At 29.6% G+C, this 23105-nt stretch overlaps 5 protein-coding genes across 10 annotated transcripts; 3 read left to right on the top strand and 2 right to left on the bottom strand.

Annotated features, from left to right (window-relative positions):
* Positions 1 to 3: 3 nt before the first annotated feature.
* LOC130666389 (tyrosine--tRNA ligase, mitochondrial) lies at positions 4 to 2446 on the bottom strand. 3 transcript variants are annotated; one of them, XM_057467342.1, is made up of 5 exons: positions 2301 to 2445; positions 1724 to 1947; positions 1467 to 1629; positions 486 to 1384; positions 4 to 409 (listed from the first exon to the last, which is right to left on the bottom strand). In XM_057467342.1, exons 3-5 carry the CDS (start codon positions 1604 to 1606, stop codon positions 57 to 59), a joined length of 1392 nt encoding a protein of 463 aa, XP_057323325.1. In that variant the 5' UTR covers positions 1607 to 1629; positions 1724 to 1947; positions 2301 to 2445; the 3' UTR covers positions 4 to 56. The 3 variants fall into 3 exon arrangements, with proteins under 3 accessions (XP_057323325.1, XP_057323326.1, XP_057323327.1); XM_057467343.1 differs by lacking the exon at positions 2301 to 2445 and adding an exon at positions 2100 to 2180; XM_057467344.1 differs by lacking the exon at positions 1467 to 1629 and having other exon boundaries at positions 2301 to 2446.
* A 109-nt stretch (positions 2447 to 2555) lies between these two features.
* On the top strand, positions 2556 to 7032 carry LOC130666386 (eukaryotic peptide chain release factor GTP-binding subunit ERF3A). Of its 2 annotated transcripts, none has more exons than XM_057467334.1 (6): positions 2556 to 3109; positions 3506 to 3702; positions 3778 to 3898; positions 3978 to 4440; positions 4516 to 5255; positions 5356 to 7032. In XM_057467334.1, the coding sequence occupies exons 1-6, from the start codon at positions 2779 to 2781 to the stop codon at positions 5397 to 5399; spliced, it is 1896 nt and encodes a 631-aa protein (XP_057323317.1). In that variant the 5' UTR covers positions 2556 to 2778; the 3' UTR covers positions 5400 to 7032. The 2 variants fall into 2 exon arrangements, with proteins under 2 accessions (XP_057323317.1, XP_057323318.1); XM_057467335.1 differs by lacking the exon at positions 2556 to 3109 and adding an exon at positions 3282 to 3419.
* Positions 7033 to 9849: 2817 nt separating this feature from the next.
* On the top strand, positions 9850 to 15791 carry LOC130666392 (putative RNA-binding protein Luc7-like 1). 3 transcript variants are annotated; one of them, XM_057467350.1, is made up of 6 exons: positions 10063 to 10107; positions 10342 to 10436; positions 10797 to 10919; positions 13518 to 13616; positions 13687 to 14336; positions 15054 to 15791. In XM_057467350.1, exons 4-6 carry the CDS (start codon positions 13521 to 13523, stop codon positions 15130 to 15132), a joined length of 825 nt encoding a protein of 274 aa, XP_057323333.1. In that variant the 5' UTR covers positions 10063 to 10107; positions 10342 to 10436; positions 10797 to 10919; positions 13518 to 13520; the 3' UTR covers positions 15133 to 15791. The 3 variants fall into 3 exon arrangements, with proteins under 3 accessions (XP_057323331.1, XP_057323333.1, XP_057323332.1); XM_057467348.1 differs by lacking the exon at positions 10797 to 10919 and having other exon boundaries at positions 9850 to 10107; XM_057467349.1 differs by lacking the exons at positions 10063 to 10107; positions 10342 to 10436; positions 10797 to 10919 and adding exons at positions 12279 to 12904; positions 13069 to 13136.
* A 133-nt stretch (positions 15792 to 15924) lies between these two features.
* LOC130666391 (adenosine 3'-phospho 5'-phosphosulfate transporter 2) lies at positions 15925 to 19929 on the bottom strand. Its single transcript, XM_057467347.1, has 5 exons — positions 19774 to 19929; positions 19027 to 19255; positions 18420 to 18635; positions 17833 to 18189; positions 15925 to 16459 (listed from the first exon to the last, which is right to left on the bottom strand). The coding sequence occupies exons 2-5, from the start codon at positions 19177 to 19179 to the stop codon at positions 16115 to 16117; spliced, it is 1071 nt and encodes a 356-aa protein (XP_057323330.1). The 5' UTR covers positions 19180 to 19255; positions 19774 to 19929; the 3' UTR covers positions 15925 to 16114.
* A 54-nt stretch (positions 19930 to 19983) lies between these two features.
* On the top strand, positions 19984 to 22796 carry LOC130666390 (endoplasmic reticulum-Golgi intermediate compartment protein 2). Its single transcript, XM_057467345.1, has 4 exons — positions 19984 to 20657; positions 20734 to 21106; positions 21278 to 21528; positions 22331 to 22796. Exons 1-4 carry the CDS (start codon positions 20555 to 20557, stop codon positions 22777 to 22779), a joined length of 1176 nt encoding a protein of 391 aa, XP_057323328.1. The 5' UTR covers positions 19984 to 20554; the 3' UTR covers positions 22780 to 22796.
* The last annotated feature ends 309 nt before the right edge of the window (positions 22797 to 23105 follow it).

The raw sequence follows: 23105 nt of genomic DNA, 5'->3' as shown, positions 1-23105 counted from the left end.
ATATTTAATTTAAAAGTACTCTTAGTAATTATTTATTTTATAAATATATTTACATACTACGCTAACCACTTTACCACATGATAAGTTTTTTTTCCAACCCTTACAATAGTCAAATTGTTCGGCAGTATGTGGATTCCAGGTGTGATAACTTCATTGACATTTGTAACTTTGCTATGATTAATATAAAACCCACCGGCAGGGATAATCCTCAGCGCGTCGCGGTCTGTTTTAAAACAGTTTATCATCATTGCGAGTTCGTAGCTCGTCAGCCCGGGCTTGGGATACAACTCTGATACCTTGGCACCCACAAATGCATTTATAACTTCGTCTGAGTCTAATTTAGACAAAGATTCGATCGAAGTGTCGTATAAAATCATAGAAGAACGTCTGGCTTCATCTAGACCACTCTCTGAAAACAAAGAAAATATTTCGAACATTAATTTAAAATTTATATCAATGTCCTTAATTGTAATCTAGATACGTACGGCCGTGAACCAGCAGCGTCACGTTTTCCGCTAAAATTCTCTGAGCTTCCCTTTTATCTGGTGACTGCTCGTGTTTGTTCATTATTTCTTTGATCTCCTTCAGCGATAAGAATGTAAAATATTTTAAGAAATTTTCTACATCAGCGTCAGCGGTTCTGACAAAGAACTGATAGAATGTGAAGCTCGATGACCTTTCTGGTGATAACCAGACGGCATTGCCAATTGATTTGCCAAATTTTTTTCCACCTTCGGCGGTTATCAACGGGACAGTGAGTCCGTAAACAGTTTTTCCAGTTGTTCTACTGATCAAGTCATGACCGGAGACAATATTTCCCATTTGATCATTGCCGCCAATTTGGAATGAACATCTGTATTTATTGAATAGGTACAGCCAGTCATAAGCTTGGAATACTGAGTAAGAAAATTCAGTGAAACTCATTCCAGTCTCGGAATTCAATCTAGCTTGGACTGATGTCCTTCCCATCATCGTCCCCATTCTAAAGTACTTTCCAACACCGCGTATAAAGTCTATTACATTTAAATTTTTGTACCAATCTAAATTATTTAATACAATTGGTGGTTTCATTTTGTCACCAGAATCTTTCCAAATATATTTTGCGTGATTATCAAAAATTGTCTCAATATTTTTTCTTATTGACTCGACGTTCTGTCCGAGTACTAGAGTACTTATTTCATCTCTTTCCGAGGCCCGATGACTTGGATCTCCAATTTGTCCGGTTGCTCCACCCAGCAGAGCTATGACTTGATGACCAGCTCGCTGCCAGTGGAGTAAATTCATCAGGACCAATAGATTACCGACATGAAGACTGTCTGCAGTGGGGTCAAATCCTGCGTAGACACACTGCGGCTGCTTTACCAAAAGATTTTTCATCTCAGGTCTGAAAATAGAAGACAGCAAATTTAAAATTCAGTAAAAAACTTGAACTTTGATGATCCTTGGATATTAATAATATATATTACGCATATGTTGATGGAAATAAATCGTGTAACATTCCTCTGTCATGAAGAGTGAGGATGTTTCTACTTGAATAAAGTCTTTTTTCATTTCTGAGTATCAATTCACCGGCTGAGTATAACCTTAAAAATTTTTTTCCGTTCATTGTGCTCCAATAATTATCAATCACTGTCAATTAGTAAATAAAAATCGATTAATTAGCACATCAACAAGCTTAATAAATATTTTAATTGCATTGTCAATTCAAAATATTCATAAATACCTGGAAAAAATATTTTATTGGCTCAAAAAAAAAACCAATTGCAAGTTCTGATGTTTTTACTGACGTTTAAATTATTTTTAACTAAACATTTATTTTGAATTTACTGATCCTCTGTCTTAAAATTAATTATCATTAAATATAATGTCAGTTGAAAAATAAAATTTCATCAGAAAATTTTCCACACGTGTTACTCTCTTTCGTCACCATCATAAATTAAATTGGCGCTAAAAAACAAAAAAAATGTCAAATTAAAATTAATAAAAAACCATCAATTATTTTTTATTTTAAATTTAAATTCAAATTTGAGAAATAAAACACGAAACAAATAATTAATTAAATTCAAATAATTATTAAATAAATAAAAAAAAAATTCCACCCATTCTTGACTCAAAAATTATTTTTAAACCAAAAAAAAAAGTCATATGTAAAAATAGAAAAGTAAGTAACCGCAAACTTTAACGTCTAGCTCTCATTAAACCCAAGAAAAAAAATAATTAAAAGGTAAACAAACTTATAAAAATTATTTAAATATCAGTAAAAATTAATTACTCAAAATTAATATGATAATTATAATTACAATAAAATTTAAAAAAACTTAATTATCTCCCATGACTGGAAAAAACTAAATTTTTTTTCCACAACCGAGTTTTGAAATTTGAATTTAAAATTTAAAAATTTCATAAAATTAATTTAAACAAAAAATAAATTATAATTGTCATATATATTTTTATGATTTATAATTACGAGATGTAACAACAGTTGATAAGAATAATAATAAAATAATTGTTTTGATTACGGCAGTGGTAGTTCCGGTGGCGAAGGCTCGAATTAGGAGCAGCAGGAGCGAAAAACCAGACCACGGGGACTGCACGCGGACGAGTTTGCCATACGCGTGTGCTGTGCGCGCATATACTCGTTGAAATAATTATTTTTTTAATAGTAATAAATAATACAGTAACTGGTGTGTGTTAATTGATAAAAGAACTCGTGTACGGTCGTTCCTCATATTTTATTTAGCTAAGTTAGATAGTGGGTGTGCCGAAAGATTGATAAATATGGCGAACAGCGTAGCACCGGACTCGTGGGAACAGCAGGCGGACAGCGCTGACACTACCGCCGACAATACATTTATCGAGGGAAAATTTTCTACTCTTAATGTCAATGCAGCTGAATTTGTGCCTTCCTTTTGCATAAACTCGTTGCCCCAAAGCAATCCCACCAGCAACACGACAACTACCAATCCCAGTGAATCAGTAAACCCGGATAACACCGTGGCAACACCTGAAGCTGCCACGAGTAGTGCTGACACGCCAGTTGACGAATCCAACAGTACCTCCGATTCGGATGTTGCCACAAGCACTTTTGTGCCGCCAGAAACTCATCATGGTTTGTATTCATTACTCATTTATAATTATTATGATTATTATCATTATTATTTATTTTATTGGAGCATGCCCATTTTTAAACGGAGTAGAAAAATATTAAAAGTGATAGGCATCCAATATCTAACCCCATTCTGCTGCACCCCCCTCTGGTAGACGATGATAACCTGACTTGTGATATACCACAGCTAGTTTTGTCCAGTTAGTTCTGTTCAGTACTCGATAAATCGAACACGTACTTAGATAACCAACTCGTACCCAGTTGGAGCACTTGGTTTTTATTGAAATGAGCAATAAAATATTCATACAACGGCGTAATAATTATTATATGCGTTTTATTTACGTCGTAATTATTTTTATTATTATTATTTTTGTTTACGCTGACGTTGTCCTTTTTTAGCTCCACCTGTACCAGCTCTTCCACCGGATCCTGTGGGCAACCGAGCCGAGGAACCTCCTGCTGGAGGAGGAGCGCCGCCACCTCCGAGTGTTACTGACCCAGAGGCAAGCAACAGTAGTCCGGAACATCAACCAGCTGATTCCTGGGAAGAAGCAGCTGTTGATAATGATCCTCTATTAACACCTGAAAATGAAGAGGTTAGTTTTGTCCTTAAGTTTATTATTTTTTCTTTTTTTTTGTTCTTATTGCTGATTTGCTAATTATTGTCCCAGGCGGATATCGAAGAAGACGAAGAAACGATTGTCAAGGTCACGAAAAAGAAACCAGTTAAAGTTGCTGAGGACACGAAAAGCAAAAAGGAGCACGTAAATGTTGTTTTTATTGGCCACGTTGGTGAGTTTGTAAAATATTTAAGGTTAAAATTTAAAAAATAATGAGCATGTGTTTATTTACGCGATTAAATAATTTAAAGATGCTGGTAAATCAACAATCGGTGGTCAAATAATGGCACTTACGGGCATGGTTGACAAGAGAACACTCGAAAAATATGAAAGAGAAGCTAAAGAACGTAGCAGAGAAACGTGGTACCTCAGTTGGGCGTTGGATACCAATCAAGAAGAACGTGAGAAGGGTAAAACGGTGGAGGTTGGCCGAGCGTACTTTGAAACCGAACGAAAACACTTTACAATATTAGACGCACCAGGTCACAAAAGTTTTGTGCCAAACATGATCGGTGGTGCGGCTCAAGCGGATCTTGCTGTGCTCGTTATATCAGCGCGAAAAGGGGAATTTGAGACTGGATTTGACCGAGGCGGACAGACGAGAGAGCACGCTATGCTCGCTAAAACAGCAGGCGTTAAGCATCTCGTAGTTCTAGTTAATAAAATGGATGACCCGACTGTAGAGTGGGACGAGGGAAGATACAACGAGTGCAGGTAATACTCGTAAATTAGATAGACTGTAAATGAAATAATAATTGAAATTAATTGAAATGTATTTAAATTTTCTAGAGACAAAATCCTTCCATACCTCAAAAAACTAGGATTCAACCCAGCGAAAGACCTCACATTTATGCCAGTGTCAGGTCAATTGGGAATCGGTTTGAAAGACCCGATACCTGAGAGTCTGTGCAATTGGTACGTCGGGCCGCCTTTCATACCCTTCATTGACTCGCTGCCATCGCTCAATCGTAAAAGCAACGGACCATTTATCATGCCTATTGTTGACAAGTACAAGGACATGGGTACGGTGGTGATGGGGAAGGTCGAGGCGGGTGAAGCTAGAAAAGGTCAGGCCTTATTAGTTATGCCAAACAGGACGGCAGTTATTGTCGACCAGCTCTGGTCAGACGACGAGGAAGTTACGTCTGTTGGTCCCGGTGAAAATGTTAAAATAAAACTAAAGGGTATTGAGGAGGAAGACGTCAGTCCGGGATTTGTACTGTGCGATGGTAATAATCCAATAACTACTGGTAAAGTGTTCGATGCTCAAGTAGTGATATTGGAGCACAAGAGTATCATTTGCGCGGGTTACAGCGCGGTAATGCATATTCATTGCGCCGCTGAAGAGGTCACGGTTAAAACGCTGCTTTGTCTTGTCGACAAAAAGAGCGGGGATAAAAGTAAAACGAGACCTAGGTTTGTTAAGCAAGACCAGGTTGCTATTATGAGAATAGAGTGTGCTGGAGTTATTTGCCTTGAAAAATTTAAACTCTTTCCCCAAATGGGACGATTCACCCTCAGAGACGAAAGTAAGTTTATTTAATTATCATTTATAACTTGACTTTATTTTAGCGACTTGTGGAATTTTACTGATTAAATTTTAATTTTATTTTTTGTTAATGATTACAGATAAAACCATTGCCATCGGCAAAGTGCTAAAGGTAGTCGAGTAAATTTGCTCAACGTCATCGATCGTTAGTGCCGGTCGAAGGCAATAGCGGAAATGTACACGCAACGACGCAGCGAGCCGCGTACAAGATGATACGCGAGATAAATAACAATATTACTACTAAAACGGGAAGAAAAAGAAAATAATAAGATTATATTAATAAATAATAATAAATATATGAAAGATGAAAATGATAAAGTTGATGATGATGATAATTGAGACGAAGAAGAGTAAAAAGAAGAAGAAGAAAATAATAATTTAGTAATAATAAAAAAAAAAAACTAAATCCGGAATCCAATTGATCAGTTGGTCCGATTTTAAAATAATCCGGCAACGTGATACCGGCCTCTTAATCCCAGGCACTTTTTTTACACTTATTTTACATAACAAACAATCATATAATTCGTAAACATGCCGGTCTTCATTTTCATTTCATCAATTACTTTTTTTTTTGTTCTATTTCTTTTATTTTAACTTCAGTTTATTTTCATTTTAAAACGATTGTGGATGAGTAGAATGCGAATTGCTCGTGGATACGCACCTGGCTCTTTAATTTAGATCACAAGTACGATTTAATAATAATAATAATAAAAAAAATAAGTAAATAAATAAATAATAAAAAATATAAAAAATTGAACAAGTGTACACGTCTTGTTTCAAGTAACTTACGATGGACAACGAGGGTCATTGGCCTCTGCCGCGACGCTAGGTAGTCATTTTAACTTTTTTTTCCTTCTCTCGCTCTTCGTTCATCACTCCTGTGTCGCGGTCTCACGCGATCCTCGTGTAAGCACACGCACTTGTGACGTAAAAAACTAAATAAAAAAAAAAATTTAAGTATAATTTTAAAAATATGCACACTGACAATTAATGAATTCAATACGTAAAAAAAAAAGCCACGTGCGTTTATCCGCGATTAATGTCTGTATGTACACAAATGCATATAGTTATGTATATATTATCTATATTGATACACGTATATACATAATATTATTAATTACTGTTACACGGCTATTATATCCATCATTAATGTTTGTAATAGTTGCGAGTGAGTTAATGTTTTAAAAAGGAAAAGGTTTGAATAATAAACTTTACCATTATTATTATTATTATTATTATTTTATAATTATCAATTATACATCATTGGAGCTAAGAAAAACAAATTATGTAAACAGATATTGTAAGATTATTACAAATAGAAATTATTGTTTTCTTTTTCTTTGTTTTAAGTAAATTTTTTTTTTTTTTTTTTTTTTTTATTTAAATTTTTCATAGCAAAAATTAACATTCGCGCGATTGCGATTTAAATAGAGTAAATAATATTTAACGGATGTGGAAGGAGGAGAGAGTAAATAATGAGGATGAAAAATTATTATTATTATTATTATTATTACTATTATCAATATTATTATTATTGATTTTATTCTTATTGCTAATAATTAATAAATTAGTGGGTACGAGGTGTATACTGGACTAAAAAAAAATTAATTTCATTTAAAAAAAATAAAAGTTTAATTAATAGTAAATAAACTTGGGTGGGAGAAAATACTAAATAGTGTTAAATGATAATTATAATTATTATTGCTATTGTACTGTTTATTATTTTATTGCCATTAAAAATGAATTTATGATAATAATTAATATTATTTTTATTTTATTTTATTTTATTTTTTTTGAGAGACTGAACCGTGGCCGGGGTTCTTTTCTATTTTTTATTTTATTTTATTTTTATTTCTCTTTTAAATAACTGGGTTGTCAATTAAATATACCGTTAAATAATTTTATGTTTGTGCTTCGCTTGATAAGAAAAAAAATAACAGGATAAATAAAAAAAATAATTAGGCCTCAGATTATTTTCTTGGTGATTATGATCGTTGAATAAAAAATAGTAAACAAAAACTTAAAAAAAGTAAGTAATAGATAAGAGCGCTTGTTCACGCGACTTTATGTGTCGATGCTAAAATTTAAAAATAAAGGCATAAATTTAAAAAAAAAGCTGCAATGTCTCGCGAGCGAGAGTTAAATAAAATAAAGGAAAAATTAATGATAAAGAAATTTTAAAAAATATTTTACTTTAAATAAAAGTGCTTTTTAGCAGCAAATAAAAAAACGGTTGCAATTAAATGCAAAAATTTATTAATGACAGATATAAATTAATATAATTAAAAAATGGATAATATGAAGATGAAGAAGATAAAGAAGAAGTTAATAAAATTTCAAACGTTTTTTCAGTATAAAAAAAGCTGAGGATTTTAGTGGATATTGTGTTTGTAAAAAAAAAGTAAGGATCGGTAACGACCCCATTGTTATTATTAATTATTAATTAATAAGCTAGTAATATAACAATTATAAGGTAATGAGATAATTAATTATAAAGTAAATGATAAAAATTAATGAATTAATAAATTATAATTAAAGAAAACGATAACACAGAAAGTTGGGATGTTAGATCACGTGTAATAGCGCGTGTGATTTTAAAAAATGATTTAAATCGATAGTGATTATGATGAAGAAAAGTAAAATTTAAAAATTAAATAAATAATAATAATAATAATGATGATAAAAAATAATAAATTGATAAGAGTAGATGTCCAAGAGGCTTAGCGTGAACCACGTAACCCATCGCGGTCACATTCATATTTTTATATTATATATCACATACGCCATCATTTTTAATTATTATTAATTACGATCAAAGCTGGCCGATAGATTTATGGACGAATAAATAAATAAATAAATAAATAAATTTCATTTATATATTGTGGGCATAAAATAAGAGTTGATTAACTTTATTTATAATAAATATTTAAAAAATTTATTTATCTATCAACCAATTATTCATTAATTAATTATTAAATGCCGCTTATTATTGTAAACACGCGATTTATTGTTATTGTCATCAGTTTTTTAAAATAATTATTTCTTTTCATTTTTTTTAATTAATTAAGTTGTATTTTATTAATGAGTGTGAGTGTAGCAGACAGACAAATTTTTAATTATTAATAAATAAAGTAAATAATTAATAAAATAAAATTCAAAAAAATGCGCATTTAAAAAATTAAAAAATTAATAAGTGCATTTTTTCAAAATATTTTTTTTTTAATTATTTGTAATTTTAAATTTGTCTGTCTGCTACATTCTCACTCGTATTTTATGATCCTGGAGTTAGAAGACAATTAAGAATTTTGGATTTTTATTTCTAACGAATTGATTACCAAAAAAAATAAACTAAAAATATGCACATGTAGAAAATTTTGGTGCAATTTTTTGAAAAATTTTTTTTTTATAATTTGTCGTTTGTAGAAAAATTCAAAAATTATTAGACGTCGGCTAACTTGAGAATCATTTGATTTTTGCGTGTGTTAATGTGCGTGCTGTCATAAAATTAAGGATTCTTTGATAAATAAAATTTTATCAATGCCGGCAATAAAAAAAAATTAAATTTTGGTATAAAAAACACACACACGTACACCGCATACGTAATAACATTTATTTACTTACAAGTGTATCGATAAAAATGAATATTATCTTCTTTTTTTAAAATAAAAAATGTCGGCGGATTTTAAAGCCGTTTGTTATCGAGTTAATTTTTAAATTTATCTGATTCCATTCTCTCTCTCTCTCTCTCTCTCTTTCTCATTTTTTACTAACAATTAATAAATGAATTATTAAACAATTTATATTTATTAATCGACATAATAAAAAAAAATCGCTGCCTTATATATATGTATATATCGATATGTACTTTTCGTGTTTTATCGCATAAAAAAACTCTTGCTCTTTTTGTACAAAAAAAAACATAAAAAACAAAAAAAATATAAACATACAATTAAAAAGTCTAGTATTCATTAAAAAAAATTCAGTTTTTTAAAATAAATCCCGTATACTTTATTACAAATTTTCTTTTACTGAGAAAGAGAATGAAATTAAATATTTATATATAAATATATAAGATTACTATAATTATATACATTTTTTAAACCGACTTTCAATCGATGTCACGATCAATTTTAAAATTTCGCGCGCCACCGAAAGTTCAGAACGTCAGCGCTAGTGATCTTTTCCATGATCTAGGGCACAGATTCTCTGCCACGGAATCAAAAAATTCAAATTTTAATTATTTTCCATTAATTATCACAATTAATTTTCAAATTCCGTTTACATGCATCAGCTAGCAGTCGTAATCAATTCAAATTTTTACATCCAATGAGTCAAATAAATTTTAAAAAATTTAACTTTTCAAATTTCGCGCCAATTGCTAAAATTTTAAAACTGTCCCCTGGTGACAGGAAAAAGAACAGTAAAATGACGAACAGAAGACGGAGTAGTACTGAAATGATTTTACATCAGTCGTAGTCGGAATTATCACAGACTTTCATATCTTCAGTATATTTATTAACGGTTTGTTTAATTTCTCTTTCTCTTTCCGATTAGTGAGGTCATTCTGAATGGATTTATGACCAGTGTTGTTTTATACTAAAGAACTAACATAAGCGTCACTAAACAGTTCACATATATATACACATATCCATACATACGTCGAGTACGTGGTCAGTTGATCAGGAAGTAACGATCAAACATCTGAGTAAATAAATAATAAATATAAGAATATATTTAATTGCGTTGTCGGATTCGAAAAGGATTCAATGAAATGACGGCCCACGACCAGATGCGAGCTATGCTCGACCAATTGATGGGTACAGGACGTAATGGTAACTTTTTATTTTAACATACATTTTATTATTACTATATATACTTATTTTACGTTGCATTGATTGTACACAGGGTTATTATACATTTAACGTGGCGTCTTGTCCTCTTTTTATTTTGTCACATCAAATTTACCGTATTGTTGTTTTTATTTTTTTAAATTTACAGTCAACACCCGCGCAATTTAATTTTTTAAATTTACCAAGTGATTAAATTTGTAAATTTTTTTTTTTCAGGTGAAAATAATAAATTCCAAGTAAAATACTCCGATCCAAAAGTCTGCAAGAGTTTTCTACTAGCATGCTGTCCGCACGAAATATTATCATCAACTGTGAGTATAAATTAGTAGCTGATAATTTAAAAAAAAAGAAAATACTAAATAATTAATGAATAATATTAAGTATAGATTTATTAAGGTTATTAAATTTACATAAAACAACGTACGTACATTAATTAATTTTCCTATTCAAGTTTTATCTTGAGTTTTATTACTGTATTAATTTTATTGTAGAACGCGGGGATAAAATTTTTTACCGGTTATTTTTAAATTGACGATAAAAAAAAACGGGTTTAAATAATTGTTTAAATGTTAGATAAAAGTAAATGTTTTTGTTAAAAAAATTTCAAACTCTATGATGAATTTTATAATTTTGAAACAACGGCGACAACTAATTATGGTATCCCGGTGCAGTTCTTATTTCCAGAGTGTCTGGAAAAACCAATTCCAATCAGAACCATTGTACAGTGTCATTGAGAAAATAATGTCCGGTCGTTTGTTGTTGTACTTGCTCGAACACTTGCACGCGCGTTTTATGTAAGTACTCACAATCAAAATCAAAAGGCTAAAATTAACGACGTACGTATTAAAAAAAAAAAACAAAGTTTAAAAAAGTTTTTCAACAAAAAAAAATATTATCATTAACATTTGCTCTTGTTAATTTTTTATTTATATTTAATAACCGTTACTGCTGTGTAATGTCTAATGCACAGTATTATCTATAATAGATATCGATAGTTATATCGCCTCACTAATTCCAAAGGGACTTGAATTTTTATACGCCCTTTCGACTTTAGCCGCTAAATTTGAATCCAAAAAGATTTATGATTTTTTTTTTAATTGCTAATCATATTGTGGACTTATTCTAAAGCTGACACTTGAAAAAAAATCTGAAAAAACGATTTACCCTGTGGTCAAACGCAAAATTTCTCGCTGTTTTTGAGGACTTTGTTGTTAGTTAACTTTTAGGTGGCATCGACGCAGTTTTTAAGTCTCGCGCTGAAAAATTTTGGGAAATAATCAAACGATTTTTTGTTAAAAAAAAAACACTGAAATTTTTTCGCTAATGATATTTTGAACAAATGATTCAATTTTGATGATGAAGGTGGCATTCGTCACGGTGTATAGAGTTCTAGGGATAAATTTTGGAACCAATCAATAGACTAAGAAGTTATTTGAAAAAAACTCTTTTTCAGTGTACCTGAAGATCGCAACGTTTTTCGTGTAACGAAAATGGAAAAAATTTATGTAATTCGACTGCTTGAGGGGTAGCTCCGGAGGTTGGAGGTGGCCTTAGATTTTCAGCTGACATACTAGTATCTACATGCGAAACATTTCAGAAATTTAGTCATGCAACCATTAGGTTTTTTACTTTCCAATTTTTTTTCCGTTGCGCGGGAAACGTTTCGATCTTCAGGAACATCTTTTTCAAATAACTCCGAATATGTTGTAGTGATTGGGCTTAAATTTTCAGAGATTATAGGAATTAATACACTTTGAATGCTACCTTAACGATCTGTCGGTTTATTCATTCAAAAGTTAAGATATTTACATACATGCGTACCCACGTACATGCACTCTGACATCGTCTCGAAATTAGTCAATTTTCTAAAATTTCAAAATGTCCAGATCTGTTGAAAACTCAGATCGAATTCCCTTTTTTTTTTAATTTAAAATTTAAAATTTTCTTAGCGGGAAGTTTAAAATTTCAAACTTTAAAATAAGTCTGCAAAATGATTAACAATAAAAATAAAATTCTACCGCCTTTTGGTTTTAAAAATTTTCCTAAAGCCGAAAGAGCATATAAAAATATGTCCTTTTGTAATTAGTAAGGTGATATATATATTTATATCTGTATATTTGTTATAAAATTATTTTAATGTAATAATAATTAAGGATGTTAGGAGGCAGATACACGGCCCCCCTCAATTATCTTCTATTAAGTCTAGAAATCAAGTCTAGATAAATGCAAACGCTATGGTAAGTAGCGTAAAACAGTAATTGATTTATGCGAAATATTAAATAATAATAATAAAAGTAAATTATTAAACAGTATGAGGCTTTTGATAATAATAATAATAGTTAAATAAAATATAAAAGTCGCCGATAATAATAATAACTCCGTGAGTATTATTGATTAAAGTATATTATTTTAATAATTTACGATAATAGAAGATTTCACACGCACCTCACCAATTGCTGATTACTCTGTAAGTAATTTCATCAAAACTTTGAAAACTACTTAATGAGTTTATTATTTTTAAAATTAAATTACAATAATAAATAAATAAAAATAAAAATAATAAATAAGAACACGGATATGCATGAAATCGTGACAATAATTTATAAAATAATTCTGTACACAAGAGATTGGTGATAAGTTTTAACGAATAATAAAAAACTATTCTGTTGTATGGGAAAAACGTTAATGAGATGAATTAGAGAAATATTCTAGATCAAAGACAAGGAAATGAGAGATAGGAGAATCACAAGTTGACTTAAGAGTAAATCATCAACTTCATGTACGTATTTATATATAAACGATTTCATATAAATATTTATATAAAAAAAAAACATTGATAGATATACGTACGTATATCATGAATGATTAATGATTATTGATTAATTGATAATTAATAATTTAACAAAATGAAAATGTTATTAAGTTATAACATTAAATATTAAGGTGTATGTGCTGATTGTAGCATCATTACCATCCCATTAACGCGTCAAAAGGAGAGCTCTTGCCACTCTGTAAGTTTAAACCTAAAGAATAATATTCAATATTGTATATCTCTACCTTTCATATCATAATTAATTATCGCGGGCTCGCATTTTATTCGATTTTAAAATTTTAAAAATATGTAAGATAATGACAAGCCATTTTTTAATAGATTTGGACGAGTGCGCGAATGAATGGGTACGAGTAAAAGTTTGAGTGTGAGTGGGAGTATAAAATCAAAATAAAAAAAACTAGCCGGTGACAAAGAAAAAAATTTTTTATTGTAAAATATTAAATTTATAATGAAGTAAGGAATGAATAATTGAAGGGCTTGATATATTTATAATTTATCAATTAGATTATTTAATTTATGTTAAAATAAATCTAATGTCTTAACGCTTTGTCAATCGCAGCGCATGGACCTGGGAGATTGCCCCCAGATTCACGACTTAGCCCTGCGGGCTGACTATGAGGCTGCGCAGAAAAAGAAAGATCACTTTTACGATATCGATGTAAGTAATTGTTTATTATTTTTATTGGGAGTTAATGAGTTGGGTTGAAAATAAAAGAAATTTTTTACAGGCAATGGAACATCTTCAGAATTTTATTGCTGATTGCGACCGGCGCACTGAACAAGCCAAGCAACGTCTTGCGGAAACTCAAGAAGAACTGAGTGCTGAGGTTGCGGCAAAAGCTAACAGCGTTCACGTACTGGCTGAGGAAATCGGAAAAAAATTGGCAAAGGCTGAGCAGCTGGGAGAAGAGGGTTTTGTTGAAGAGTCGATGAAGTTAATGGGTGAGATTGACGAATTACGTAAGCGTAAAAACGAAGCTGAACAAGAATACAGAAATAGCATGCCGGCATCGAGTTATCAGCAACAAAAATTACGTGTATGTGAGGTATGCAGCGCTTACTTAGGAATTCACGACAACGATCGACGGCTGGCTGATCACTTTGGGGGTAAACTTCATCTTGGATTTATCAAGATTCGTGAAAAATTATCGGAACTTGAGAAAACAGTTGAGGAGAGACGCAGAGAGAAACGTGAGTCGATGATGGATCGTGATCGACATCGTGATGAACGTGATCGGGATCATCGTGATACGAGAAACGACCGTGGACGTGGTGGACTTGGATATCGGGATCGCGAACGTGATCGTGAACGCGATCGCGATCGCCGTGACCGTGATCGCAGACGTTCGCGATCACGTAGTCGCAGCCGGGGTAAAAGGTAAGTTATTTTATATATATATATATTTGGGTGCGTTATTTCGGAGCAACATTTTTTTTCTTAAGTGCATGTGGAAAAAATCATAGTTCAACACAAAAAAAATTTTCGCGCAAGAAAAAAGGTCTCTTATCATTTTTCGATAAGTCCATCTGTTCAAAAGTTATTGGAGATCATTTTACTTTTCTGGCGAAACTATCAGACTTATCACAAAATGTTGTAGAATCTTTTTTGTTGACAATTTTATTCTCTACAAATTATTATCAGTAAAATTTTTTTAAATTCCCTATTGATTTCTAGTTATTTTCATTTTAATGTCGAGCTCTTGAAATTAATCAGAACCACCTTTTTAAGAGCTTGAAATTAAAATAAAAATAACTAGAAAACAATGCAGAATTTGAAAAAACTTTACTGATAATAATTTGTAGAGAATAAAATTGTCAACAAAAAAGATTCTACAATATTTTGTAATAAGTCTGATAGTTTCACCGGAAAAGTAAAATGATCTCCAACTTTACTTCGAACTCCGATAACTTTTGAACAGATGGATTTATCGAAAAATGATAAGAGACCTTTTTTCTTGCGCGAAAATTATTATTTTGTGTTGAACTATGATTTTTTCCACAAGCACTTAAAAAAAAAATGCTGCTCCGAAATAACGCACCCTATTATACATATACATTTTACAAAATAAAATATTACTGTGTTTTATATTTTTAGATCTCGACGATCACGTAGTGGCAGCCGTGGTCGTAGATCCCGTTCACGACGTAGTGGATCCAATGATCGTAAACGATAAATTATCGCGTATTCCTTCAGCGAATTAATTTAATATTTTATTAATTATAATTATAATAATAATAATAACAATATTAATATTGAACTTGTACTTCGACATAACAGGACAGTGACAGACGTGACTTTAATTAAACACTTGGTACAGACTTATTTAATTTAAAACATAAATCCTTATCTTCAGAAGCCAGTCAACGAAGACTAAAACGTAATGTAATTTAACGCGTATTTAATTTTTAATTATTGTAATTTCAGTTTTTAATAATAATGTTAAATCGGTTATCGGTTAAATTAATTACTATTAATATTAACTAGATCTTAAATATAATACGAGGTTAATTAATTCGTGCCTGGACATCGTCATTGATTTTTAATATCTTATTAAAAATAAATAACAAAATAAATAAATAACAAAAGCAATTACGGTAATTGTTTCATATGGATTTTTCAAGATATTGTAAACACGCAACACGGACTTGTGCGGCTATTTTACGTGAGTACGTAGGCAAATAAAATTTTAAAAAATTCAAATAAACAATTTACAGTTAGTTTAATTAATGTTTCTATTAAAACAATAGAAAATGAAAAAAAAAAATTAATTATTCATTTAATAATAAACGGTTTTAAATTCGGTTTAATGTTGAGTTATGCTCACAATTATACATATTAATTACATGTAAATATATGTAGTTTCATCATTAGTTTTCATTATAATTTTTCCGTTTAATTTTTTTTTCTCGCTATTTTTTTTTTCTTTTTTTTTATAAATTATTTCTATTAAAATTTTTATTATTGATATTATTGTTTTTAATCCCGCTTATATCTGTTACTATGTAATCCTTATTATCTTTACCAATAAAATAAATAACAATAAAAATAAAAACATTCCACTGCTGGAAAATTTATCAGTTAAAATTTATTATTTTATTTATTTAATAAATTTATTATAAAATTTTATTGTAATAATTATTAGCACTAATTACTTATCACACATTCATCATTAATTGTCGTTGAATCTCATTGTGTTTTGACCAGCATCGTTGAGCATATGACCATAATGTTTTCAGTGATAATTTATTACCACCACGTTGTTTACTTTTAATATTTAAATATATTCCTAGTAGAACTAATAAACCAGACCATAAATATTGCATTGTAAATGGTTTATAAAAAAATATAAAACTTAACGTTATGGTAACGGCTTTGCGGCAAGTGGTGACTGTTGCTGCAACAAATGCGCCGCTGCTCTGGACCAGTGTCAAGACCATCTGGATACCGAGATATCCGGATATTGAAAATAAAAAGGCGTAACCATAAGTCTCTACTGGATACTAAAATTAAAAAAAAAAATGTTAAATGTTATTTGACGTAATCGATTTACACTACCGACCATAAGTTTCGAAGCATTTGACACTGACTTCTTTTTATATGAACGTATTTTTGATTTTTTTTTTATATATTCGAAAATATATTGAATTATAAAAGGAAAAAAATTATTGGACTCGGTGGAGTGTAAATTACTTGATGTGAAAATTACACCAAATATCGTGTTAAATTTAGCCGGTGTGAATTAAAAATTTTACACCGTCAAGAGTGAAATTTATGATAATTTTGCGTTAACAGGGGTTCGTACTTCTCTCTCTATTACACTCAAGTCCACGAACAGTACTATCTTTGTTGCACTTACGCAGTAAATGGAAACTTTGGCCGAGTTTTTCTCTTAAACAAACGAATATTGTCAAACAATTGAAACGCACTTCGCTAGATTAGACAGTAGTGCATCAATGTGCGGTCTGTATTTTGTATTTAGAGATTTTGGTTCCGAAAAAAACTCAGCCAAAATATCTGATTACCCCTGTTAAGGGGTAACGGTAACCGATTTTCAATTCAATTTAATTTACGGACAAACACTAGAAACCTAAATTAGAGAGTCTTTATTTTTTTTTAAAACCTTAACAGAGGGCTAGAAATTTCGTATTTTTAAAAATTCTAATTCGTCTCCGAGAAAAATTGTTTTAAAATTCTCATTTACTCAACGAGTATAACAAAGATAGTCCCATTTATTTTTCTGAGTGTGAGAAAGAGGTCCGGTAGCGTATCCCCTTAAGGGGAGAAACGGGTCTGAGATAAAAAAATACGTCACGCAAAATTGTGCCCTGTCGTCACGTTATGTCACATTGTCTGGTGACACGACTTTATCTCTCTGGACAAAATCTCCCTACGACAAAATCTCTCCAGGATAAAATTTCTAAAATTATTTTTATCAGTCCAATCCCTGATGGCTATACTATCACTTCAAAAATTTGATGTTCAGTAATTTTGATTGACTTCACAGTAAGTTTACGTCAAGTTCTTGCAATTGACCATGATGTCAAATTTGGGCTGGGAATTTCCCATGATTTTATAAATATATGTGTAACACATTCTATTTATTTATGATATACACATAAAATGTGAAAAAAAACTTGAATACAATTCCAGTCGTAAGTGTAGAAATCATTATAATTACAGAGATTATTATAAGATCTCGTGTATAGAGATCGTGTTCAACAGATTTTGTCCTGGAGAGATTTTGTCTGTAGAGATATGGTGGAACCACATTTTCTGGGATTCCCCTATCAATACATCATATACATACAAAGCTCTTGGTCGGTAGTGTACGTAATTTAATTAATTAATATTAATAATAAAAAATAATAATTACGTCAGCACAAAATGTAACTCCTTTTTTTAATTCACCAGTTGTAAATAATATGATAAATAAATATAAAAATCCAATGCTGTATGAGTAAAGAACAATCTCAGTATTTGTTGCTTTGTATTGTCGCATTGCTTTCTCTTGAACATTTCCTATAATGGCATCACACAAGAGTGCTGATGATATCATCATCACACCGATAATACTGAATCGCGGGGATATCATACTGTCAGCGAGTGTAAATAATACTAGTCCAGCACACAACAAACCAGCAGCTATAAAATCTAACAGCCCGTATTGCTTTCCTTGAATTAATATTCCGCCAATTAGAACTGGAATTAATTTACAACTTTTAAATATTACCTGTAATTAATTTTAAAATAAAAACAATTAATAATTAATATTTAATTTTATGATACTGAAAGTAGGAGACAATTATAAAATTTATTTTAAATAAACAACCAAAATACTTGTAGGAAAAATTTTATTTTACTTACAAGTAATTTATTTATGAATTTAAAAAATTGCCAATTGTCAGCAACATTCCCACTTATAATTTAATTTTAAATAAATATTTAGAAAATTTTAATTACTTGAGTAGGATAATTTAAATATCCAAGAGATGAATTTGAAAATCCCATTGTTCCTAATGTTAAAAATGCTAAAATAATATAAGTTGACAATGGAATTCTTCGTGTTACACTTCGTAATTTTGATTCAACAATTCCAAATACTGTGTAATAAGCAAATTGTATTAATGTCAAATACCAGCCGTAAGGTCGAAATCCATCTAAACTAAATATTAATTCCTGTAACAATTTAAATTATTTATTTATTTAAAGATTCCCGCAATTTACAAAATTTTCTCATCATCATTCGCGTTGTCACAGTGTGAATAACAAAAAAATAAAATAACAAATGATCCAAAAATGAAATAAATATGAACAGTCATTAATTATTGGACTGAGTTTTCACTCTATTTTCCATTTCCACTTGAATTTATTTTTTGAATGCATTTAGAGACCCGCCAAAAAAATTTATTGATTTTGAGTAGTCATCAATAAATTTAAAAATAATATTTCTGAGACCGTTTTGTACAAATGACTTATTGGAGTACAGAATTTCTAAAAGTATTTTCCCTTAGATTTTTATTCGAGATATTGAACTTGATATCTAGAAAATTAATAATTGAATAATTACCTGAAGGTATCCATAGATAATGTAAAAAAAAAATACACCAACTGTACACCAAATAAATCTAGCTTTATCACTACATTTGGTAACGTCAAAACAGAGTAATTTCATTCCATCCCTTTCATCATCGGGGTGTAATTTATTGTAGTCCATCTTCATTATTATTTGTTATTTTATTCAGTCTTATTTTAACTGTACATGTCACCAATAATCATTATTAATAATCTTTTAATTCCTGAAACATTTTAAATTTATTATTATAAATCACGTGTCAAAATGACAGCAAAAGCAAAAGACATCAAATAATTTTATTATTTATATAAATATATTACATACTGTTAAAAATACTTATATATATTTATATAAATATATATTTATAAATATAACAATGACAGGTACTGTCAGTCATAAAAGTACTCCAAATATTTTAATTTTTTTTGACAGATGAAAAGTAATATTTTTAAAAAATTTAAAAAGCGCGCAATTTTTTAAAACTCCTCAGTATGCTAATAATTTATTTCTTATGTTAATATTCAATTTGTTTATTTAAAAAAAAATAAATTCTTAGACATCTGGTTTGTCCACTCACTCCAAAGACTATTGATTGTCACTTACATAATTATTAATTATCATACAATACACTGACAGTTAAAATAAAATTGCGCTGAGTAATTAATAATTAACACTTTTTATTTATCAAAATAAATTATTTGTCTTATATTTTATATATTTTAGTATTAAATTATTTCTTACCCCAGATCAAGACATCATTTTGCAGCATAGGTTTTTTTTGACGTCAATAGTCTAGATGTCGCTTTTATTTGCCGGATATGTTTGCATATAAATTTTTTTTTGTTCAAACAATAATTTATTGGACTTAAACAATAATTTAATACCCGTAAACAATTGTAGTAAATTATTAATTAATAAGTTTATTTTTGAATTCAAAAAAAAAACTTTAAATTCTTATCACTAAATTTAGTTCGATACTGAGTTTTTAAAAAAAAAACACAAACAGTTTAAAAAGTTCTAGTGGATAAAATTCATTATTTATTTTTTGGTTAAATTATTTATTAATATTCACTATATCCGGTTTGCATAAATCTTTTTTTTAATCAAATATATAAATATACACATATATAAAGTTAGTTAGTTAGTGATAAGATTAATAGCAGGATAATAAAGAAACGTCAACGTGTCAAATTTGAATTTTGTTACCGAGTTGTTGAGTGTAAATATTGTAAATAATTTTTTTATAAATTATTATTTAATATATATGTCATATATTATTTAAATTTGTCATTAAAGAAATAAGTTGAGTAGTTTTATAATTTTTAAAATTCCTAACCTCAGTATTTTTAATTAAATTTAAATTATTATTATTATTATTATTATTATTATTATTATTATTATTATTATTATTGTAAATAATATAAATTATGGAGTTTAATTAATTGCAAAAAATTTTATTATTTTAATATCTGCTGTGATTTTAAAAAAATAATTTTATAAATATATGTAAATATATATAAACATGCTGAGAAGGAGAAACGTCAATTTGAAAACTGTCAAAGAACTTGATGCCTTTCCTAAAATACCGGAGACTTATAAAAATAAATCTGCTGTCGGTGGTACTTGTAAGTATTCATATATTTATTTATTTATTTATATATGTATAGTATAGTAAATAAAATAATAATTGTTTTGTTACAGTTTCATTTATAACTTTTGTTATAATCAGCTGGCTGGTGATATCGGAAACTCGTTATTTTTTAAATGCTCGACTGCATTTTAAATTTGAACCTGACACAGATATTGATGATAAACTTAAGATAAATATTGATATGACAGTAGCAATGCCATGTAGTCTTATCGGTGCGGATATACTAGACTCGACGAATCAAAATTTACTGGGATTCGAACCGCTTACTGAGGAAGAAACCTGGTGGGAATTGTCACCTAATCAAAGGTCGCACTTTGATGCTTTGAAACACATGAATTCGTACCTGAGAGAAGAGTATCATGCAATACATGAACTACTCTGGAGATCTAATCAAGTTGCGTTTATGGGCGAAATGCCTAAAAGGTATTTTTTTTTTTAATTTTCAACCGGTTCTGGAGACTACTTAATTTTTTAAGTAACGTCAGCTTATAAAATAATTTAAGTATCGAAACCAGGTAGCTGTCCAGAACCGGTAGCGCTTGTCATCTTGTCGATATTTATTGAGATTTAAAACCGAACGTTAATTTATTTCAGAACAGTAATACCAGATCGTCGTCCAGATGCTTGCCGATTATACGGCAACATAAATTTAAATAAAGTTGCTGGTAACTTCCATATAACTGCCGGTAAATCATTGTCACTTCCTCGGGGTCATATACATATTTTTGCATTTATGACAAGTAATGATTACAACTTTACTCATCGTATAAATAAATTTTCTTTTGGTGAAGAAAGTCCTGGAATTGTTCAGCCGCTTGATGGCGATGAAAAAATAGCTGATGACAGTAAGCAAATATCATATATATTTAATAGGGATGTGCAAATAGATCGAACTTCGAATAATTCGTATCGAATTATTAGTAAATTTTCAAATTATTCTAAACTTTACGATTAATTTTATAAAACTTCAAATTCAAAAATTTCCTTTTAAACCATTTAAAATTTTAATATTTTTTTTCCTAATTCGAATTTTAATCAGAGGTAAATAGGTATCGTCACATTATCCGAAGACAAAATATCCGCGATAAAATATCCGAATACATTTTATCCGATAAACTAAATATCCCCGACAAAATATCTTATAATATAAATACTTTTAATATAAATAGGACGGTGCCTTTTTATCAGAAATGTTTAATGTATCTGCACACAAAATTTGAGTGTGATATTAAAAATATATCAACACATATGCTTGGAATGGTACGGTACCCGTTTATCAAAAACCATTAATTATTTTTCCACTTAAAATATATTTTTCTGTATAAGATTTATCGACAGGATATTTTATCACGAATTTTTTGTCTCTTGAATATTTAGTCCGGGGATATTTTATCCGCGAACTACAAGTCGTGCTACCGGTAAATAGAGCTCAGACACGAAGTTATAAAATAATTACTTCTGGTTACTTTAAAAAATTAAGATTTCCATTAAATATTTCAAAACTGATCATAATTTTGTCAATTAGAATCGAGTAATTCAAAAAGTTATGAATAATTCGATTCGATTAAAACACGACTCGCACATCCCTCCCTAATAGTTAAGAAAAAATGAATGAATTATTTATATATTTATTTACATAATTAATAGATATGATGCTGTATCAATATTTCATTGAAATAGTACCGACAGATATTCATACCCTGATGAAAACAACAAAAACTTATCAGTACAGCGTGAAAGACTACCAGCGACCAATAAATCATGCAAGAGGATCGCACGGTGTGCCGGGAATATTTTTTAAATATGACACAAGTGCTCTTAAAGTTAAAGTAACACGTAATCGTGATTCATTGATACAATTTTTAGTTAAATTATGTGCGACTGTCGGCGGCATATATGTAACAAGTGGTTTAATTAACAGTATTATTCAAGCATGCTGGTATATTGTGTCATGTAAATTCTTCCGAAATGAAATAGAACAAGATCGTAGAGTTTCAATCGATAAAAAAACAATAGGAAATAAAATAACAGCTCCATTAAATTTAATTAATGTCGCGACACCCGATATTATTGACGTCACTTTAAATCCGCAATAAAACATTTTTTAAATTAATTAATTGTCCATCTTAATTATGATATTTATTATTTTTTATACATAGTATGTATATATATATATATATATATATATATTTATTTATTTAAGGCAACAGTGAAGGCTGTACATGTGGGTAAGTTGGTTTTAAAATAAGACAGCACAAAATATTAAGCGTTAAAATTATAATTATTTTTAAAATCTATCAATAAACTTTAGCATTTTATTCTTATTTTTTTTTACACGTAATAAGTACCTTATAATAATAATAATTAAACAAACTGCTTACAATGATTAGCTAAATTAAAATACGGTGCAATTGTTATAAAT

This window comes from Microplitis mediator, chromosome 4 (genome assembly GCF_029852145.1).
Source record: "Microplitis mediator isolate UGA2020A chromosome 4, iyMicMedi2.1, whole genome shotgun sequence".
NCBI classification, from domain to species: Eukaryota; Metazoa; Arthropoda; class Insecta; order Hymenoptera; family Braconidae; genus Microplitis; species Microplitis mediator.
The sequence above is the reverse complement of the archived record's forward strand: the minus strand, read 5'-3'. Positions and strand labels throughout refer to the sequence as shown.

Excerpts from the sequence above, each read along its gene's own strand:
- LOC130666391 (XM_057467347.1), bottom strand. The coding sequence starts at position 19,179 with ATGAAGATGGACTACAATAAATTACACCCCGATGATGAAAGGGATGGA. Across the intron at positions 18,636-19,026 it reads TTATCTATGGATACCTTCAG|GAATTAATATTTAGTTTAGA; the intron begins GTAATTATTCAA and ends AAATTGTTACAG. Across the intron at positions 16,460-17,832 it reads GAGTTACATTTTGTGCTGAC|TATCCAGTAGAGACTTATGG; the intron begins GTAATTATTATT and ends TTTTAATTTTAG.
- LOC130666386 (XM_057467334.1), top strand. The coding sequence starts at position 2,779 with ATGGCGAACAGCGTAGCACCGGACTCGTGGGAACAGCAGGCGGACAGC. Across the intron at positions 3,110-3,505 it reads GCCGCCAGAAACTCATCATG|CTCCACCTGTACCAGCTCTT; the intron begins GTTTGTATTCAT and ends GTCCTTTTTTAG. Across the intron at positions 3,703-3,777 it reads TAACACCTGAAAATGAAGAG|GCGGATATCGAAGAAGACGA; the intron begins GTTAGTTTTGTC and ends TTATTGTCCCAG.
- LOC130666389 (XM_057467342.1), bottom strand. The coding sequence starts at position 1,606 with ATGAACGGAAAAAAATTTTTAAGGTTATACTCAGCCGGTGAATTGATA. Across the intron at positions 1,385-1,466 it reads TTATTTCCATCAACATATGC|ACCTGAGATGAAAAATCTTT; the intron begins GTAATATATATT and ends TTCTATTTTCAG. Across the intron at positions 410-485 it reads GACGCTGCTGGTTCACGGCC|AGAGTGGTCTAGATGAAGCC; the intron begins GTACGTATCTAG and ends CTTTGTTTTCAG.
- LOC130666390 (XM_057467345.1), top strand. The coding sequence starts at position 20,555 with ATGCTGAGAAGGAGAAACGTCAATTTGAAAACTGTCAAAGAACTTGAT. Across the intron at positions 20,658-20,733 it reads ATCTGCTGTCGGTGGTACTT|TTTCATTTATAACTTTTGTT; the intron begins GTAAGTATTCAT and ends GTTTTGTTACAG. Across the intron at positions 21,107-21,277 it reads ATGGGCGAAATGCCTAAAAG|AACAGTAATACCAGATCGTC; the intron begins GTATTTTTTTTT and ends AATTTATTTCAG.
- LOC130666392 (XM_057467348.1), top strand. The coding sequence starts at position 10,047 with ATGACGGCCCACGACCAGATGCGAGCTATGCTCGACCAATTGATGGGT. Across the intron at positions 10,108-10,341 it reads GATGGGTACAGGACGTAATG|GTGAAAATAATAAATTCCAA; the intron begins GTAACTTTTTAT and ends TTTTTTTTTCAG. Across the intron at positions 10,437-13,517 it reads ACGAAATATTATCATCAACT|CGCATGGACCTGGGAGATTG; the intron begins GTGAGTATAAAT and ends TGTCAATCGCAG.